The sequence below is a fragment of the Acomys minous genome (assembly GCF_964271855.1).
Source record: "Acomys minous genome assembly, chromosome: 5".
NCBI classification, from domain to species: domain Eukaryota; kingdom Metazoa; phylum Chordata; class Mammalia; order Rodentia; family Muridae; genus Acomys; species Acomys minous.
Window position 1 is genome coordinate 109,285,907 of NC_140494.1, and position 13,791 is coordinate 109,299,697.

The window sequence follows — 13,791 nt, forward strand, 5'->3', positions numbered from 1 at the left end:
TTTCTGTATTCTCCCCCAACTTGGTTTCTGATCCAGGAAACTTTTATTATAACTCCAGACAGTATTTTTTTTTTTTTTTACAAACGTTGCCTAAGTGAACAGAAGGCCAATGCCACTTTACTTCAACAGATTTCCAAAAGGAGACACTACTTCCCTGAAGCACACGTGCTCTTCCGCTCAAAATCTAGATTCTGGGCTCTAAAGGAAATGGTTTGTATATATTTTATTTGGCTTTCTAAAAAAAAAAAAAAAAAAAAAAAAAAAAAAGAAGGGATGTTTGGGGTTTAAAAAAAAAAAGTGTGTTCACCAAGGCCAGCCCCAACTATACAATCTTCTCTGCTTCATTCAACAAAGCCAAAGGGGTCCTTCAGAGGAAGAGTGTGCAGACACCTGGGAGGCAGGCCCAGGGTCACAGACACAGGCAGGTGGCAGCTAATCTGAAAGCGGTCTACCAACCCCCATCTCCCCCTAAGAAATAGCAACTGAATACGGGGGGGGGGGGGGCGGAAGGCAAAAATCATTTAAGAAGGAGAGGGCTTTCACCCTAGTTTGACACAGGTAAAAACTGCAATGAGTCAGAATTGGGGGGCAGCGGGGTACAGCCACTGTAAACAATCATCTTTTGTAACCTTCACCCTGTGCTAAAAGCAACCTGGGAGGATTCTACCTGCCTCTATGGGGGTATCTGTAGCTTTAAAAAAAAAGGGAGGGGCATCTATTTTACACGGACATTAAACAGAACCAAAGTCAAAAGTCTGTCAACTTGTAAACACTGGAAAGCAAATTGGAAGAGAGGAAGTAAAGGAAAGAAAAGAAATGGTGGAAGAAAAACGAAAGCAAAAGAAACCGAATAAGCTGCGATTTGGCATTCTTCCTAGGGAAGAGGAGTCTACATGGGAACTGGACGCAGCTAGCTAGAGTGCCACACTTTGCATACGGAACAGATACAAAGTGAACAGAAAGTGTAACTTATTTGTGAGGTTCTACAGAGTCCCAACTTGACAGAAAGTATAAAAATAAACCGTGGAACTTGGTTCATTCGGTTAGTCTGAGTTCTTGGAAGCATTTTTTTTTTAAAACTGATTTGTGAAACACCAATTGCAGCCTTCCTGAACCTAGATTTTCTTCTTCTTTTTTTTCTTTCGGAGCTTCCTAGATTCTTAATTTGGGGTCCTTTTGTTTGATTTTTTAAATGGTTTCAGGGAACAGAGTGTCCTAGTTTGGCTGTGGGTTTAACCTTTTTGTCTCTCTCTCTCTTTTTTACAAGTGAGTGTGCAACAAAGGAGCCCTTTCTAGAAACCTACAAAAAAGGCGATCCCATGTTTATCTGTTTTTGTTTAAAGGCAAAAGACACTACAGGAATGAGTGTGTGTGTGTGTGTGTGTGTGTGTGTGTGTGTGTGTGTGTGTGTGTGTGATTTGGGGATGCTCTGGTGAAGCCGCTGTGTCACTTTTTATCTTGATCTTTGCTTGTTGCTTGGTACCCATCATGCTTTGCTTTCATTCTCTTTTGTTTGTGTGGCATCGTTGGGGACCGTCTTGACTTCAGTTGGTGTTGCCTTTGCTTCTGACTCCTGGGGCTCAGACTTTGTTTCTACAGGACCCTTCCTGCAAAGAAACAGAAACAGTGTTGCTGAGACCATGTTGTACTGCTCTGCAAATTCTGCCCCCCTCCCCAAGTCACTTTCCGGGGTGGGTGGTTTCAGTTGCAGCTCCAACATCTAACCTTGCAAGGCACACTAAAAACAGCTGAAATGACCAAGGAACTCTGCAAATGACTCATGTTTGGGGCGTGTCCCCAGAAATCCTTGGTACAGTGACTTTAAAAGCAACTAGGTGATTCCAAGGTGCAGCTAGGTGCCGACACACTAGTCAAGAACAATCATTTCTCCTCCAGCTTAGCCGCCCCAGCCCATGTTAACCTGGACCAGGAGAAGAGAAGGCAGGGCTCCTCTCTCTGTCTGTGTCTCTCTCTCCCTCCCTCCCTCCCTCTCCCCCTCCCTCCCTCCCTCCCTCTCCCCCCCTCTCTCTCACAAGCAGAAGCGCAGTGGCTCAGCTTGCGATAAGTGGGGAAGGTGTGCCAGGCTCTTCTTCGGGTACCAATTACAGAGATCCCTACTGCAAACTCCTTACTTCTCTTTGCCTGCCCCCAACCCTTCATCCCACACTGTTTCAGGAAGGTGACTCTATGGTCACTTTGGGTAAGGTGAGAAAATACTGTTGTTACCAGGGTGGCAAGAAGCTAGAACAGGCCTGCTTGCTATAAGAGCCTGGAAGGGACAGCCACACTGACCTCTATTAAAGACTAGTGTGTCTCTGTCTCCACAGGTCTCACCGGAGAGTCAAGCCTAAAGACACACTGCAGCAAGTGCAGCCATTGACTGACTCCAGTGAATTTAGTTAGCATCACACTTAAGAAACGTGAAGCTGGAGAACTTGAACTCGGAGGCAGGCGTGAGTGTCTGAGAGTCTTGGGTAGGGGAAGAATGGACCTCTCAGCCAGTGTGTGGCAGAGCTGCCTGTCGCCGCATCCTCCTTGCACCAGGGCTATCTCATTTTTTTTTTTCCCTCAATATCGAGGCACCTCTCACGGAAGGACTTGGCCTGGCCCTGGATAACATATTCTCTGGTCCCAGGATGGCAGATAAAGGCACCTTGGTGTCCTAAGTGCCTTCCCAAACTCTGCTCATCAGTGGTCCAACGGCAAAGGCATCCCCAGGGAAGATAGGAGCATGGCTAAGATAAGAATGGATCATAATTAACATCGCTTTGCTCATCCTACTTCCTGCCTCCATTCCTGCCTCGTCCCGGGCCCCTGGCTGACAGTTGTTTCACAGAAGCCCTGCAAGAGGCTGAGGACACATCAAACAAGGAGGACATGGTACAGCACAAACACACACCACCACAGGACACAACCCAATGACAGCGGACAAAGAGAGGCCGTACTCGGTCTTTGCTGGTGCAGGCGGCACAGCGCTGTCTGCAGGGGAAGGAGCAAGCTCAGAGGCTTGTCCACTGGCCCCAGTGGCAGGAGCAGGAGAGCCCAGGGCTGCAAAAACATCCTTTGCAAGGTCAATATCTGGGGTCTTGAAGTTCCCTTCGTCCATTTTTAAGTCCTCGCCCTGGGAAGGGTTTGTGGTGCTGACGGAGGCAGCCTTGCTCTTCGGGCTAGCAGGGGCTGTGGCTGCCTCAGGTGGGTTCTTCGCGGTGCCGGGCTGAGTGGGCTCTGGGTCCGGGCCTTTGGTGCTGGGGGCTTCCTGCTTGGCCTGGGGGGCTTCTGTGGCAGGGGCGGCTGCTGCTGCTAAGGGGCTGGCTGCCCCAGCTGGGGTGGGGGTTGGAGCTGGGGACGGCTTACTGGCTGGAGGGGCCTTGGAGGCCTCTCCCGCACTGGCAGGGGTGCTGGGGTTGAGTACAGCCCCTTGGTTAGCCAGGACAGTGGAGGACAAATTGCTAGCTGAAGGAGTTGAGGTTGGGGTATCACTCAGGTCAACAAGAGGAGCAACTTTGGGGGCCGAAGCTGAGGGTGAGGGTGAGGCAGCGGCACCAGGCCCCTTGGAAGGGGTGGCCTGACCAGTGGGCACAGAATTTGAGTCCGGCACAGCTGTGGCTGGTGGGGCAATACTGGAGGTCAGTGTAGTGGTCTCACTGGTGGGGCTGTTCTGAGCAGTGGCAAAAGTTTCGGTGATAGTGTCAGAGTTAGTGGTGACGGTGGTGACAGAAGGCAGCATGTCCTCGACAGTGGCTGTGGTGTCAGCAGGCAGCCTGTGGGGAGGACAGGAAGTAGAAAGAGAATAGACAATGAAGCTGAGACATGACAGAGAAGCTAGGTCCGAGGCAAGGAGAGGAGCTGCGGGTGGGTGCATGCAACCATACACGGGCAGGAACGTGGGCCCACAGAGAAACGAGGACAAAGAGGAAGTACATGCCCTAGGTGGGCAGAAGAGGACACAGGAGACAACAAAGAACGTGGCAGTCTCAAAGGGACCTGCTAGCCTCCCTCCGTGCTGAGGCGCCTTCAGCTCTCTGCACAGGGCTCCAGTCCTCTAGCGGTCTATCTAGAATTCTCTTGTGCCGCCCTGGATCTCCACTCCAGTGACGGCAGCTGATGTCTACCATTTACCTCTCTAAGCTTCTAGAGCCCCATGGAAATGGGGTCCAGCTACCTTACGGTTCTTCCTAGGCAGGGGTGGGGGTGGGGCGGGGAAGCCAGAATGAGGCAACCAGGACTCCAAATGGTTCCTATGTGTCACGGGCTCTTCCAGCCACAGATTTATGCTCCTGTGAGACAGATTTCCTTCAAGGCTCTTAGGTCCTTGATAGCCTGGTGGGCATTACAGACAGAGCTGACCAGAAGCTCCCGAGATCCCAAGGTTTCTGAGTGGAAGAGGACCAGGGGGAACCTCACCAGGTCCCCAAGAGTTCTGAGAAACCCTAGATGAAATGGCTAGTCCTGTCTCTCAGTGAGGTTAAGCCATTCCTAGGATATGTGTGGGATTTGTGAATAGTCCAAGGAGCCCCACGTATGCAAAGAACCAAGTAAGGCACCCACCATGACCCAAGGAGGAATAAGAATGTCTTCTCTCTCAGGAGAGTGGGTTCAGACACTGTCTAGCTGGAAGGTCTTCTGACCCAGGGCTCCAAAGCTCTGGCTTCCATATTTGGCCAGGAACCACGGGTGAGAAGCAAGGAAGGTTGGGGTAGGGTGATGAGGTGGATTTGGGGATCTGGGGAGGTGTCAATCCTCCTAGTCCACGTACTCGGGCTCTGTCAACGGTGTGGTCTCATTGGGCTCTGTGTGTTTCCCTCCGTCATGATTTGGGGTCCGTTCTTCTTCTGTTCGGACCTCCACAATGGGTTCTTTGGACTCATCTTTCCTGTGGAGAGAGTTCTGCTGGTTAGAGCCCAGGATGGCTTCAGGAGGGGAGACATCTAAGGAAAAAACTGTAACGAGGGAGATCAGGGTCTGGCTTGCGGCTGGCAGAGTGGGCTGGATTCCCGTCCCTGCGTCAACATAGTCCCTAGACATACGGTAATTACCCCACCTCACCCCTACCTCAGGTCTCCCATCTGTACATGAGGACGAGCAACAGTGTATGCCTTGCCTAACTATGAGAACTAGAGGAGATAATTTATGTAAAGTTTTTAGCACAGTGCAGATAAGTGCTCAAATGCAAACCCATGTGCACATGTGTGTACGCACGCATACACATGTATTCGTAACTATGCATACATAGGCCTTGTGTGCATAGATGTGTCTGTATATATACAGTCCACTCCATCCTTTCAGTCCATCCTTTCTTGGCTTGCTAGAGCAGCCCCGCTCACCCGCAGACGTCAAAATCTCCTGCTAACTAGCTAACAGATGCTATTGGAGGGAAGGAAATGTACAGGGCTCCTCTAAAAGGAGAAGAATTTGTAATCACTTTCCTCCCATTGGTCCCCTTGAGTCAGGATGCAGGGTCTTGCCTCCAGGGGCTGCAAGCTAAGTATTTGTCGAGTAGTAAGTGAATGAGTGAGAGAAATAAATGCATTCCTCCAATGCCCGTTGCCCCCCATCACAGCTCCTCTCCAGGTTTAATTCTGACAAGCCCAGCCTCTTGACCTCTTCAGGGGTTTTCAAATCTTTATGAGACTTTAGAATCTAGCGTGGGCCCGAGGCACTGCTTTCTAAACTGGCCACCCCATCTCGCCTTATACTCATGTTTACAGTCATTTGCTTCAGTGATTTTTACCACATTCAGAGTTTTTCATGTGGGCAAACTACAGCTAAAGGGGAGGTCACCATGGCACTCTCAGAGGGCACAGTGCTAGGCCCTGGGCTGGGGCAGAGCCTAGACCCCGCCGCCCCCCCCCCCCCCGACAGGATGTGTTCGCACTTACGAGAAAGCAGCCTTGCCTTCCTCCATGTCCTTGCCCTTGGCTCCAGGCCCGGCTTTGCCACACAGGTTAACAGCAATGCACATGAGCAGGCCACACTTGTTCAGGAAGTAGCAGGTGATGTCCATGACCACGAGGAGTAGGACGAAGATGACAATGAGGATGCCCACAATGGCACCCGTGCTCAGGCCTGTGGTGGGGCTGCCGTTGGCTTAAGTGGGAGAGAAAGGGTTGGTGGTTAACAGGCTTGGGTAGGAACCCTTTGTCCCTGTGAACTACCATCCCTGGGCGGGGGTGGGTGGGGGTGTGGAATAGGCCCTGAGCCTATAGACAGCTGTCCCTGGGGGCGTGGAGTAGGGCCCTGAGCATGAAGCCAAGGTGTTTGTGACCAGTGGCACCTTCCTTAGGGCCTCTTTATGCCTGGTGTAGGAACACGAGGTTCTCTACACTTTCCAGATGAGACGTGATAGCCTCATCTCACCCAGGAGACAGAGCTTGGGGGCTCCCACAAATTAAGATGAGAGAGGGGGTTGTGAGCTCTGTCTTCATTCCTCCCCTCAAGCCTAAACCCCCTCGTCCCTAAGGCATATGCTCAGCTAGTCTCTGTGAGTCCTGGAAGCAGATCGGGCCCAGACAGGAAGTATCTGAGGACACTGAGTGAAGGCGAATACAGGAGATGTCTCTGAACCAAAGCAAACTATTTTTCTGGGTAGCCAGACAGTGGCTGCTGGCTTCAGGCTGTGCTAGGGCTCTAGCACAGTGACAGATAGTGTCCCATATAGGGTTCCCAGGACTGTCTTAGGTCATGTGGAGCTGTCAGGCCCAAAGGGATATCCAAAGTATGATTCAACTTCCTCTCCCCTCTTGAAGGGTAAGTTCAAAGGACTTTCACTCTGAGGGGATTGGGGTTCGGTTTATCCTTTCTCATGCCCCAGCAGGTTGCATGTGACCTCTGCAACTCTGGAGACACAGCAGCCTCCCCAGGCCCCATGGGGAAGGTGAAGGGTCTGGGAATACTTACCACGTGGGAGGCAGGCATTCTGGGATCAGACTTCAGGAAAACCTGTAGACTTACCCAGATCTGCACATTCTCACAGACAGTCATACCCACACATGGGACAAGTGTCCACGGAAGTCACATTCTCACATCCTGACAGCACCTGGCCTCTGAACTGGCTGGGTTTTCACTGTCTAGCTTCCCTGGTGTCCGTCAGCAGTCCTCCAAGGCCTTGGCCTATAGATTCTCTCACATAAGGACCCTGCCTGAGTTCCTTGTGTGGCTCTACCAACGTCAGCTTTCTGAGAGATGACTGCACCGAACAGTGGTGGTATTGTTGGAAGCAAAACTACACAGAGTTCTGCCTATGTTAAGTCACTGTGGAGATAACAGTCTTGGATTGACATGTGGACATGTCTCATTCATTCTTCTTCACGACAGTCTACCATTAGACCCTGCCTGATGTTTCCTGTGCTCCCAAAGGGCTAAGGATAGCCAGATCTGTGGACCAGCTGGAAGAACGACAGCTAACAGGACTTAGGAATTTGGTCCCAACTATCTCTACACTCACATCACTATACTTTTGCCAATGGCTACGGCTGGCCCAGCAGCTTGTGAGTCTTGTCTTATGCCATCCCTCCAGACATGGGGATGAATGGGAAACTAAGATAAGTGGTACTGTATGTGGGACACCATTTTTCTTTTAATGATGATGGATGTTAGCGATAGGCTGTCACTGGCTAGGGGCTCTGAGTTTCTTGCCTTTACTTCCTGACAGCTGAGTTTACAAGTGTGCACCACCACACCTGGCCTCCGTTCTCCGTTCCTTGTATAGTCTGTGTTCTGTCTGTTAGGATGCCTCGCCCAGGTACTGTAGCACTTTTCTAGGGGTTGTTAGCAGTCCATTGTTCCTAATTACAAACTTCAGTTCTAGCCCAGAATGCCAGAGGGAAATGCTTGCCACCAATTCCTCTAGGTGCCTTCCGGCCTGAGTTGACAAATACCCCAGGTTCACAAATGTTTCTACTCTTTGGCACCTTGACTTGCTTCCAGTTCTTTCTTCCTCAGGAATTTGGGCTGGCCCTTTCTAATCCTTTCCTGTGGAGTCCAGCCGATGTCTCTGAGAAGGCCCAAGATGATCCGAGGACACTAGCTACCAGGTGTGTGGGCTTTGACATCGGGAAAGCAGCTCCTGGCTTCAGCCCTCAGTTGGAGGGATTCATTCTTGCAGTGCTCAGTTGAGAACTTCTCCATCACCCTCACTCATATAAGGGGAAAGAAGGAGCTGCCTTGATCTCCTTGACTTTTAGGATCCCAAGGGGTTTCCTTGAATTGGAGAGTCACCTTGACCTCAGCCTTCCCACACTGATTGGTATCAAGCGCCTATTTCACCAGGAACGAGCTAAAGTAGAAAGGTAGTTTTGGGGGAGGTATCTATGAATTTTTGCACTTAGTGGTACTCTTAAAATTTTCTTTTTAAAAGAGCAAATCTCATTTCTCTGTAGCTCAGGCTAGTCTGGGCCTTGCTCTGAAGCTCAAGCTAGCCTCACATTTATGAGAACCTCGCTGCCTCGGTCTCTTGACTGCTCTGACTACAGTCACGAGCTACCATGGCCATGGCAACAGCAATGGCTTTTTATCCTGAGCTAGCTACATAATACCATCCTAAGTGACTGCTCATCTCATAACTCTGTCTCCAGCCTCATGACTACTCATCTCTTCAAAGAGGAAAAATAAACCACTGCAAAAGCTATTCTGAGTGTGAGAGTATGGCAGCAGGGCGGGACTTGCCCAGCAGAGTCAGCTGGAGGCTTCACTAACTGAGAGCACATTTGCAGGAAGGTGCCCAAGGGCGAAGGCCGTAATGTGTCAGAAGCAAGAGAGTAGATATTTCATACGATAGGAAGTTCGAAGTCTTTTTCAACCTGTCTGGTGTCTCATGTGTTGTAGCCTCTGTGTAGTCCCCTGACCCTTGGCAAGCATGGTTTGACCTTCAGTGGTATGTTCCAGGCCAGGCCAGTCTACATGCTGCCTGATGAACATGCCAGCCCATTATCTCCCTGGGACTGGCTGATTGTGTGGCTCTGTTGTCTAACAGGCCTCTCAGGTCTCATGTTTTCTTCTTAGAGCGCTACCTTCTTTATCTTCTTTATCTACCAAGCCACACTGCTCTACTCTCTTCTTGCTACCATCTGCCCCTGCCCCCATCCTTTTCCACCCAGCACATGCCTGCTCTCTCCTCTGTGTCCCCAGAAGTTACTGTGATGCTGACTTAGGGGAAATGTTCACGGAATGTTTGTTGGATGACTAAATGAGTCCTCAGCCCATGAAATGAAAACGTCATTCTAAAAATTGAATTGTGTGTCACAAGAAGGAAAAAGGACCTGAACTCTCTACAGCATCAGGAGGTGGGGTGGAGGGTGGGACAGACCACAGGCCCACAGGAAAGATTGGCAAGCCTAGGAAGTCAAACAGAGCGAGCTGCCTTGGGAGCTTTGTTTCTTTTGAGTGCTCTGTTTCTAGAGGCATTAAGCAGAGATCAGAAAAGCTCTTGACAGGGATGTTGTAAACCTATGAGTGAGACACCTGTATCTAGAAGGGCCTTGGGGTTGGGGATGGTCTACAGATCTTTTTCAACTACAAATACCTCATTTCAAAGCAGAGTTGTAAGGTGCTCTGCACATGAGACTGTTTCCAAGATGTCAGTCTCCACAGTGTGTATTAGGAGAGATTTTTTTTCTGGAAGACTAAAATGCTGGTAGAACCCCATCTGTAATAATTGATCTTTGCAGTTTTCATTTTGCATGAAAAGCAAACACCTTTTTTTTTTTTTAACCCTTAACAGCATTTCTCTGCCTATAGTGGCATCCCAGGGCGGCTTCTTAAAAACTTAGCATCTGGGGCTCTTCACTCATTCTAGATCTGGAATCACTAAGGGAATGAAGGTCAGAAACTGGGATTTGAATAAGTACCCAGGTCTCATGAGGCCCACCATTTCTGGGCCTTCCCTGTCCTCAATCCCAGTGGTTTATGCCAGATTCCTGGGTCCATCCCCAAAGAGGTCATCATTTGCTCTATGTCTCTGACACAACAAATTTGGTTTGATGTAGGTGAGAGAGAGAGAGAGAGAGAGAGAGAGAGAGAGAGAGAGAGAGAGAGAGAGAGAGAGAGAGAGAGAGAGACAGAGAGAGATAGACAGAGAGAGACAGACAGAGAGAGACAGAGAGAGACAGAGAGAGACAGAGAGAGACAGAGAGACAGAAAGAGACAGAGAGAAAGAGAAGGAAAGAGAGAGAGAAAGGAAGAGAGGAGAAACACAGACTCTCTTGAATGAAAAGGGCTGCCAGGCCACCACTTCCAAACACTGACTCTTCTATAGAAAGTGAGCACTCCTGAAGCTGCAGGGAATGCCGGTGGCCTTGCCAGAGAGATGGGACTAACAGAAGCAATGTACAAATGGAAGGACACTGGAGTCGTGAGACAGTCACATCCTTGTGGGTATTTCAGAGTTAAGCTACTCTGATTACCAGACTACCAGAATGGTTGAACTTGGTAGTGTCCTCATAGACCCCTTATATGTCTGCTTGATCCTTCCTGGAGCTGGCTGTGCACAGAATGCAGCTTGTCAACAGAAGCTTCCACCAGTTTTTAATCTATCATAAGATACGTGTGTGTGTGTGTGTGTGTAGCTCTGCAGCTCGGGGAACACACTATCCCTGATCCAGTCTTCAGAGTGACTGCCTCCTCACTTCTGCAAAGGCTTACTCCTTTCCCACTCTTTGCTGAGTATTCCCAGGCAACAAGGAACCTGACACCCTCAGGGTCGCTTAGAAAGGCATAATGATTCTGAAGAGTCTAGTCTAGCCTTAGACTAGAACTCTCTTTCTCACTAAGTATGGGGTCCAGTTTAAATGTCTCTCCTGGTAATCAGCTGTCAAGCACACACAAGATGAAGAAAGAGGGTCTTTTGACACTGTGTTGGACACAAAAGTCAAAGAAAATCAAACACACTGTTGAATTTACATGAACTGTTATATCCTTTAATAATGCAAAGGTGTAAACTTCATAAAATCTGGCTGATTATCTGATCATCTACACAATGACGTTAGCATTCTTATTAGTACAAAAACATGATCTGAACCTGCTGTATAAATACTCCAAAAAAAAAAAATCGAGCAGAGAACCCTCATAGCAGATACACGGTGTACGGTCTGTACTGATACACAGTGCAGAGGTGGGGGTAAGGTCACACTCTTGGGGATATTTGGGGGTTGCTCTCTTAAAAACTCTTGGCTGGTCCAGGAGCCACAGCCTTCCTGGAGGGACCCAGTGTCTGGCAGGGGCTAGGGTACCCTAAAGTTGTCTCTGGTAGGGCACACCATTACAAGCCACAAGCCAGCTGAAATAAGCTCAAAGGGCCTGTGTCTTTTAAGAGCACGGGAGCGTGCTGTGGCTTTGGACATTTGGGTCGATCTCCAAAGGTCCCCTTATAAATGTTGACACTGTCCCTCCCCTGTGAGTGGTTTGATGGTGAGGCTGAGGCAGACAGACTCTCTGAGCCAAGTTCTCCTAGAGTGAATGGATGTGACACCTATCCAGGGCCATCAGAGAAGGACAGGGGTGGGACCTCTCTTTGCCTTTTCTGAAGCTTTATTTAACTGACCTGTGACTCTCATATCAGGCCCTGAGGTCCCACACTCTTTTCTCTGCTGCCCTTGTGCCCAAGAGCCATCTTGCTTCATTGAGCTGGTGGGAAGAGGCCAAGGGTCCTGAGCAAGAGGTTCCTATCTGAGCAAGAGGCGCTGTCAGTTTTAGGTGCTGAGCAGTGTGGAACCTCTATGCTCAACACTGGGGGATACTGGCAGGTAGCAGCACAGCTGGCTCTGCCTGCCGACCACAATTTAGGGTCATTTGTATTCCCAAAGGAGAAGGCTGCTAGTATAGTCTTTGAGCATTTAAAAACAAAAACAAAAACAAAATAGTAGAAACAAAATAGGTAAAGAACCAAAAAAAAAGAACATAAATTAAACTTCCGTGGAGATGTTCAGAGATGAGACAGGTAGAGTGTCGGGTACCATGACAGGGGAGGGAGTTTTATCTGTCAGAAGGTGCATCCCAAAGTTCACACGCTGATACTATTGGGTGGCTTTCAGCCTTGAGCCTCAGGCATTCGACTGTGATACATCCACCTCTTCTTCTGGGTGAACTGCACAACAGCAACAGGAGCTCCTGGCCTTTCATATGAATTTAAAAAGTGTCATGGAGACCATTTGGGAAGTTGGAGCATTTTGGAAGGGATGGCAGGCAAACTGCCTGATACATTGACACTGTGGAGGGGAGTAGTATGTCCCTCTCAGTCCCTTACCTTGTGCTCTTTGGAGCATGTAGGGGGAAGGTGGGGAGGGCGAGTGATTCACAGTGGATGCTTCCATACTGCCCAGGATACTATGCTTATGGTGATGGTGTAGGCCATGGCTGGAACACAGCCGCCAGGACCTGGAGCTTTAGTGCTCATCTGAAGCATCCTACTGGGCAGTGGACGAATTAGCTCTGCTGGGAGCCAGATACCAAAGCCCATTCCTATTGGGCCCAACACAGTCTGACCTTCTTCACAGAGACAGCAGAAGATGTTGAGACTGAAACCAGCATTAAAGCACCTTCCTACAATGTTCATCAGCTCCGGGAAACAGACAATTTTAACTTTTCCCACTGCACAGGCAACAGGGGGTTTAATTTTGTCTATCAGGCCAGCAGAGTGCTTAGGCGAGTCACCACGTGTGCTCTTTCAACATGGGTACTTAAATACTCAAATGCAGGGGAATCTAACTACCTATTGGAAGGCAGCGGGCACAGTGTTAGGATGAGGGGCACATGTGGTGACCTTAGCAATCTGAGCCAAGCTTTACAATTCTAGAGTTTTTCCTCTGCTGCATTTTAGGTATGAACAATAACAAAAACACAAGTAGCAGAGAGTAGAAACATCTCCATAAATCTTGCATAATGTTGTTTTAAAAAATAGTATTAGAAGAAAGATCTCTCGAATTCTTCTTCTTCTTCTTCTTTTTTTTTAAACTGCTATTAAAAATGGGACAGACTCCATAGGAAGTAACAGAAAGGTATCACTGAATGGCAAAATCTCAAGAGGTGAATCTGTTTCCAATCACCAAGATCTTTCTTGTTCACATAGAATACTTTCTCAGTGGCTGTGGCTGGGCAACTGTGGTCCTGATAGGTTCTTTCAAAGAGGGACAATTTATCATTTTCATCAGAACTGGGATTTTAAGCAAATACAGTGTGTGTGTGTGTGTGTGTGTGTGTGTACATGTGTGTGTCTGTGTGTGTGTGTGTGTGTGTGTGTGTCTGTGTGTGTGTCTGGTGTGCTCAAGTTCCTAACAGAGCAAAAGAAGAGTCACCACAGAGAAAAGCAATGAGACTAAAGTATAGGAGGTGGAACTTCCTCCCAAGGTAGCTGCAGGTGTCAAGCATATGGGTCCCAGAGGAAAGGTGGTTGTTGAGACATAAATGTGGCAGTGGGGATGTTCCAGTGACGTCCAAGGTGACAAGTGTAACGACGGACATAGGAAGGGTGTGGGAGGGGAGGAAAGAGAAGGCAGAGACAGAAACAGAGGAAAAAATAGATAAAAAAAAAAAGAAAGGAAAAATAGGTCAAATATAGGAAAAACAAGAATCCAAGGTTAATTCAGCTTAGTAAGTTAGGCTGACAAAAGTTAGAGGAGCTCAGTGCTCTATCAACATCACAGGCCGGGTCAGCAGCTCAGCAATGCCAGAAGCAGCACAGCAGGTTAATTTTGGGGTGGGGGGGCATTGGGGCCAGCGAGCAAATGAAAGTAAAGTGAGAGGACAGGAGCCTCCGCAGTAGAACAGCAGGGTCAGAGCAGGAGAGTGTTGCCTCTCGCT

General features: G+C 48.9%; 1 protein-coding gene across 18 annotated transcripts in view; it reads right to left on the reverse strand.

Annotated features, from left to right (window-relative positions):
• Window positions 1–221: 221 nt before the first annotated feature.
• The window catches only part of NCAM1 (neural cell adhesion molecule 1), a 294,929-nt gene continuing 281,359 nt past the window's right edge, over window positions 222–13,791 (reverse strand). For 8 of the 18 annotated variants that reach the window (XM_084781343.1, XM_084781333.1, XM_084781347.1 and 5 more), the window contains 4 exons: window positions 5,880–6,087; window positions 4,757–4,873; window positions 2,946–3,761; window positions 222–1,607 (listed from right to left, as the gene is read on the reverse strand). In XM_084781343.1, the coding sequence (XP_084637469.1) occupies window positions 1,487–1,607; window positions 2,946–3,761; window positions 4,757–4,873; window positions 5,880–6,087 (1,262 nt within the window). In that variant the 3' untranslated portion in view covers window positions 222–1,486. Of the gene's footprint in view, window positions 1,608–2,945; window positions 3,762–4,756; window positions 4,874–5,879; window positions 6,088–10,891; window positions 13,343–13,791 lie in introns of those variants that run through there. The other 10 variants (XM_084781334.1, XM_084781350.1, XM_084781336.1 and 7 more) reach the window with 2 other exon arrangements.